This window comes from Tiliqua scincoides, chromosome 11, assembly GCF_035046505.1.
Source record: "Tiliqua scincoides isolate rTilSci1 chromosome 11, rTilSci1.hap2, whole genome shotgun sequence".
Taxonomy (NCBI): domain Eukaryota; kingdom Metazoa; phylum Chordata; class Lepidosauria; order Squamata; family Scincidae; genus Tiliqua; species Tiliqua scincoides.
Genome location: NC_089831.1, coordinates 941,519 through 948,583, shown reverse-complemented (window position 1 = coordinate 948,583; position 7,065 = coordinate 941,519). Strand labels below are relative to the sequence as shown.

General features: G+C 50.1%; 1 protein-coding gene across 1 annotated transcript in view; it reads left to right on the top strand.

The window, feature by feature from the left end:
- The first annotated feature begins 1,014 nt into the window (after positions 1–1,014).
- Positions 1,015–7,065, top strand: part of PROM2 (prominin 2) — a 51,054-nt gene continuing 45,003 nt past the window's right edge. Inside the window, exon 1 of the mRNA XM_066639622.1 lies at positions 1,015–1,060. Coding sequence (XP_066495719.1) covers positions 1,015–1,060 — 46 coding nt within the window. The remainder of the gene's footprint in view (positions 1,061–7,065) is intronic.

The window sequence follows — 7,065 nt, the reverse complement described above, 5'->3', positions numbered from 1 at the left end:
GACCTAGAAGGTTGCGTCCAACATAAGAAGAGCCCACTGGGTCAGGCCAAGGCCCATCTAGTCCAGCTTCTTGTGTCTCACAGTGGCTCACTGGATGCCTCAAGGAGTGCGCATGACACCTGCATCCTGTTGCCACTCCCTTGCACCTAGCAGTCTGAAGTAGCCTAAATCCTGGAGGTTGCATAAATCCATCAGGGCTTGTAGCCTGTGATGGACATTCCTCCATCACTCTGTCTTGTTCCTTTTTAAAGGCTTCTGGGCCAGGTGCCATCACACTGTCTTGCTGCAAGGATTTCCGCAGATTAATGACATACTGGGTAAAGAAATATTTTAGTGGATGTCCCTTGATTCTGTGTCATTTGAGAAGGAAAAAGATCTTCCCTCTGAGGGAATACAGTAGCTCTCCTTAGCCACAGACTTGGTATCTGCAGATTTGACTCAGTGCAGATCAGGACCTAGAGGGCTTCCTGGATGCAACTGAAAGTTTCTTCCAGTTGCATCTGGGAGGTCTGAGGCACAGTGAGGAAGTGCACAGCCTCCCCATGCCTCAGAAGGCCTCCCAGAGGCTATTGGAAGGCCCTCCACGTTTGCTGGGAAGGCCCTCTTGTGAATATTGTCCCCCCACAGATACAGTTCACAAACAATACAAAATAATTCAGGGTAAACATCACATGACCCTACCTGTAGTTTGAGAAGGGATGAGGGCTGCAACCAAACTGGTCTGTGTCAGGAATGTTGTCCTCAGTTCAGTTGGGGGAGTAAGCAAGATATGCAGATAATAAATAATGGTGCTCCCAGTTTTAAATGCTTGTGCTTCACATACCAGATTCCTTGCAACATCCCCAGGAGGTAGGGTGTTGTTTCGTACTGGAGGTAACATTCGAACCAGACCCCCTAATGTGCAGGGGGCAAGGAAGGAGACCTTTCAACTTCGTGCAATGCAGGAACGACCAGGAGTCACAACAGAACACAGTTTCAGTGGCCCTGCAATACCCTGAGCCCACCTATTGCGCCATGGCGGGATCCCGCCGCCCGCCCGGGGATCTACAGGTGGTTGAGGGTCAATTCGTGAGATGCTCCACTTACCCCGCTTCGGCAGTAACCACAGGGACCGGTGGCTGTCTTGGCAAAGCCTGTTTATTCAAGTCAAACACTTAACATTCATCAGGCCCCAGTTCCTTCACAGAGACCTGCACCTTGCTCACAGGCAAGGTACAAACGCCACAGATTGGGCATACAAAAGTCCACGGCTTATAGGTAAGTCCACAATCTCCAGGTAAGAAGCTGGAGCTCTAGCAGGATCTTTGATGTCACCGCCAGGATTTATGGGGTGCTCCTGGGGCTTTTTGGGGGCTAGCCCCCCAGAGGGCTGTCACACAGTGTTGATAGTACTCCAGCCCAGGTTGCCGGATTGCTGCTCTGCCCAGTGTTTCCCACTGCCCAGGTGCTGTGAGGCTCTCAGGGTTCCTAGGTGGTTCCACATTCCCCCAGACCTCTGGACAGCCCCTTCCTTGAGGATCCTTCCCTGAGGGTCTGGGTTGACCTTCGAAATGGAGGGGCAACTCCTGCCCCTCCAAGGCAAGGGTCCAGTAAAGGTAAGGTAATGGGTTTGCCTAGGCATTCCCCTGCCACTCCTGTGGAGCCCAAGCCCCAGGAAGAGGGACCTCTCCCTCTGGCTGCTGGGCTCCTTATGAACCCAGCAGCCACCCCAGCTGGGTCCACCCCTTCTGGCCATGTGATCTTGGGCCCTACTCCCAAGGAGGTCCTCTGCCTGTGGGCTGTATCCAGGTAGTACTTGCCTGGCTTCCCTACTCCCGAGGAGCCCTTTACTCCTGAGGAGCCCTTTGCTTTCAAGTAGGCCTGCGTTGCCAGGGCCCGGCCCTGGTGACACTACCCTTTAGCGGCAGTTGGCTGTTAGTGAAGTGATATGAAGCTGGCACACATGTGACCTGAGGGCAGAACATGTCTTCGGCAGGGAGCTCCTGACTAAGGAATGATCTGGAAATATGACTTGGAGGGGTATCTCAGAACTGTTCCCCCCACCCTTGGCAGGACAAAGTGAAAGTATCTAGTGGGGGGGCGGGCTGTGAGGATGAGGTGCTTCTGAGAAGAAAGGACCAATGGCTAGCTTCCTTCCTTCCTCCAGCTCCACACTTACTTGCTGCCCTGCTCCATTCGCCTCTCCCTTCCAGAATGATCTCTTTCATTAGTCTTCTGACTGCCACCTCACAATCTGCAGGTTAGCCATAGATATGGCAATAAGTAAATGTGCAGTGTCACCAACCTGTGGCCCTCTCCAAACTGGACCTCAGTATAGTTAGGAGCTCCTCTTGTGAAGATTTGGTTCTCTCTCTCTCTCTCTCTCTCTCTCTCTCTCTCTCTCTCTCTCTCTCTCTGTCTGTCTTCTTGAGTGCCAGGTAGGAATCTCATGAGATTCGCAGAAGGATCCTAACTGGAAGGTTCCGGAGCAACACAACCATTACCTTGATGACAATGGCAGAAAAGCACAGAGATAGTTATGGGCTCCTACTCTTACCAAGGAAGGCCAATACCTTTCAGGGCACACAGAGGGCACCCAGCCCACCCAAGACCACTGGAAACGTGTCCATTCTCATAGCCTGTGGGGGGATCAGATAGAATTGTGGTCTAACTGCATTAAGGTTGCTTGGCCCACATGCTTGGGAAGGAGAGAGTTTGGATGGGAGCCACAACCCTTGGAATGGCTGCTGGTCCCTGTTGAGCATGGTTGGCACACTGTCATCTTTGATCATAGTCTACTGTCCACCACCTCACAATCATCAGGGTTGCCATAGAGATGGCAATAGATAAGTACGCTATGTCACCAGCCTGCGGCCAACTCCTGACTGAAGTTCTGGACAGCCAGGAGCAGAGGAGTTTGCTTCTTCAGGACCTTCTTTGAAGGTTGACTTCAAGTGTGCCAGGCAGTGAAGTCCCTAACCCTAAGTCTTGGATCAAGTCTCAAGTCTCTACCCTCAAGCTGAGTCTCAAGTCCTTGCACTAATTCCCAAGTCCAAGTCTCTAGAGCAGCATTCTCCAAACTGTCCACATTCAGTTTGGAGACTGCTGTGTCCTGGAAAACCCCTCCCCATCCTGACTGGCACTTTCATGGTGCTGCAGTGGAACAGTTTTTCCCACTCCTTTGCTATATAGAGATGCTCTGGGCAGTGACATCTATTGCCCAGTGTCTCAGCAGGATGTGCTGGCAGATGCGACTGCTTGGAGCATCCCTGTACAGCAGGGATGCCCAAACCCACTTGCAGCCCTCCCAATCCAGCCCACAGGGAGTCTGCAGTCTCCAATGAGCCTCTGGCCCTCCAAAGACTGGCTAGAGTCTGCACTGGCCCAACGCAATTGCTCTCAGTGTGAGGGAAACTGTTCAACCTCTCGTGTGAGCTGTGGGACGAGGGCTCCCTCCGCTGCGTGCTGTTTCACATCTGTGATGCAGCAGTGGCAGTGAAGGAAAGGCTTTGTGCAAGGCCTTTTATGGGCCTTGAGCTATTGCAAGACCTTCATTCTTTCATGTAAGTTCCATCTCTTTTATGTATATTTATTCAAACTTTTAATGTAAATTTTTTCCCCTGGCCCCCGACAGTGTCAGAGAGATGATGTGGCTTTCTGGTCAAAAAGTTTGGACACCCCTGCTGTACAGCAATAAAATGTGTGTGTTCTTGCTGACTTTTTTATTGCCACCTATCAGCTGGGCAGCAAGGAGCCAGTCACCCAGAAGTACCTGATCCCACCACCCAACTGATTGGCGGTGATAAAAGAATTTGGGTCAGAGACTTGAGACTCTAGAGCAGGGCTCTCCAGATTTCAGCCCATGCTGGATCTGGCTCCTTGCATCATCTGCCCCCGCCCCCCCGTGAGCAACGTTTACTGTTCCACCACAGCGCCGCATCTTTTTCCATTGTACACATAGTGGCTCTGAGCCAAAAATGGGTTCAAGTCCTGAGTCCCTGGCTCCAAGTCCTTAGCTGAATCCAAATCTTGACAGAAGTGCAACTTAGGACCAAGTTGTGAGACTCAAGTGAGTCACTGATGTCAGAGAACTCAGCCACCTACAGGTGCAGAAGGATCCTAAGAAGTGCTGTCATGTGACAGGGTGCTCAGAACCCCTTAGCAGGAGCTGCTGCAAAGGTTGAACTTTCCACCCTGTCACACAACAGCACTTCTAAGGGGAACCCACAGGCCTGTCTTTAGTTCTCTTCCAACAAACAGAACTAAGAACCAAAAACTTGGGGCCCTCAGGAACCCGAAGGCTGGATCTGCTGGGTGGATTTATTCTCACTGTTTGTGGCTAAACAAAATTAAGCTTTCACGCTCATGAATGTTTTAAACTAAGCAATCTCCAGGCCAACCATTTTAAAGACTGGGGAGCCTGTTGTTTCGGTGCTTCAGTTTATTCATGAAAATTTAAGCACCCTGTTCTCTCACGCTCTTGTCAACTAGAGGATCTGGAGCACCATCGCAACTGATGCGAGTGGCAAGGTAACGTTTCTGGGCTGCATTGTTATCATGACACATGACTGTCAATCGAGTTGACATGAGGGGGATGCTTCTTACGACAGTGAAGCTGTCCCAGTGAGACCCTGATTTTGCCCACTCTGCCAAAGTACCAGTGGCTCATTGGCTTAATAAAAGACATAGTAACTTATGCATTTTAAGGAGCATTCAGAGACACTGAGAGCACTGATATGCATCATCATCTTATGCTCCCCAATTAATTGAGTTGGTTTAGCTACATGAGACACCTTACCCTGAGTCAGGCTCAGGCATGCCAAGCAGTGATTGAGCTTGTGGCTTGTTCTGACCTGACACTGACTGACCATTGGACAGCACTGCTGCGCTTCATCAACCAGGCCTGCAGAGAGGACAGAGTGCCAGCTGCACAGGAGGTAGGGCACTGGATGGATCCTGACTGCTGGGAACCCTTGTTGGAAACATACATGACTGTGCCTTAAAACAAAATAATAAAAGCGCTTCTGGCCAAAAGCACTATTTTCATTTGTTTCATGGGTATCCTGCCCACCCCCAGGGAGCTCAGGCACTGCATGTGGTTCTGCGGCTCCTTCACTGCCTTGTCCTGATGAGAATGCTGTGAAGTTGGTCAAGTTGGGGGCAAATGTGGCTGGCTTAAGGTCTCTCAGGGAATGGGGAGCAGGAATTTGAGCCCAGACCTACCCTGAACCATGACACCCCTCTGGCTCCTTAACCTCTACATTGCACTGGCCAAAAGGCAGCTGATGGACTGAAAAGTCCTGAATTCAAATTGTGCCTTTTCAGTGAACTCACCAGGTGGTTTTAGACAAATCAGCAGCCTGCCTTGGGGAGGTTTTTGTGGGAAGCGTAGCTAGAGGGGGTACAGAGCACTAAGTTTTTCAGGGAGCCTCACTGTGATGTGCAAGTGGCCCCTCCCCTCCTCCTCAGAGCCATTCTGGGTGGTGGGGGTCTTGCGCCTTTGTTCAGAATGGCTCCGAAGGGGAGGGGCCGCTTGCATGTGGTGAGGCTTCCTGCAAAATTTAGTGCTTTGCACCCCCTGTAGCTATGCTACTGGCTGAAACCACCCTGAAGGGCCCCTAGTGGCATAGCACACTGCCCCAGCACCCAGACCAGTGACATCATGACCTTTCATGCCCTGGAAGGGGGTCTGTTCAGTGCTGCAGTTTTGTGCCCCCATTCCTTCTCTTGTGGAGGCTGCCCAGGAGAATGAACAGGGGGCACGAACAGCACCTCCTCCAAAACGAGGGTGGAACCAGAGGGGCAGTCATGCACCACTCCTTGGCACAGTGCCTGGAGCAGGTGCCCCCTAGTCATGCCACTGAATGCATAATACTAATGATTATTTATTGGCCCCAGCGCCACTTTGTGTATCAATTGCTTATTGATGTCACTGAAAGCTAGTCTGGAAAGATGTCTTTGAGGCAAAATGAGGTGGTCAAATCCTGAGGTGTAAAGTGGACTGTACCACTGCGAGCTGTGGTGGGGGTTTGCTATTTTTGAGTTCTCCCTCCTTTCAGGGAGTTTTGTCTGAGTTTTGTCTCCCTTTCAGGGAGTTTTGTCTATGCAGCACTCCAGGGTGAAGGGCCGTAACTCAACACGCTCCGTGCAGCTTCTGCTTGCACAGAAAGTTTTGTGCACAACGGGACACAAATGCTGCAAAAGGTGATCTCTCCCACCTGCACTCAGCCAAGTGGTGCTATCCATTCCACCAGTCCATTCAGTATCACGTGACCAACAGCAAAATCCCAATACAGGTAGATTATCCTTTATCTGGACATCTGAAATCCGGACTGTTCTGAAACCCAGACATTTTTGTCCAACACTTGCCTTCTGTAGTGCGAACACTAGAGCAGTGTTTCTCAAACTGTGGATCGGAACCAACCGGGTGGGTTGCAAGCCAATTTCAGGTGGGTCCTCATTCATTTCAATATTTTATTTTTAATATATTAGACTTGGATGCTGCCACGGTATGTGACTGCATTTGGGGAAATATTACAGATCTGTACTTTTAACATGCTACTGTGTATATGCTTTTAACAATGATAGTCAGTAGGACTTACTCCTGGGTGTGTGTGGGTAGGATTGCATCCTAGGATTGTTACAAATTTCCCTGCTCGATGATGTCACTTCTGGTCATGACATCACTTCCTGTGGGTCTTGTCAGATTCTCATTCTAAAAAAGTGTGAGAACCACTGCACTAGAGGGTCTTGTGTTCATTCCCACATACAGTGCAGGTACAGGCTGCATGTTCTATTCTCTGCCCTGTGGTGTGTCCCTGCATAGACATTGTTGAAAAATGTCCAAATCCAGACAAAACTGAAATCCAGACACCTTTCTGTCCCAAGTAGTCTAGATTTTAGTCGTAGTAGATTTTAGTAGTAATAGTAATTCCAACACTATGGAATTCCCTTCCCCTTGACTTAAGAACTGCTCCCTCTCTTGAAACTTTTTGGCGAGGCCTGAAGGACCGTTCTGTTTAGACAAGCCTTCTGAGTTCCTGGCCTTTTAAACATCTTTTAAACATCTGGTTACAGGCCTGATCC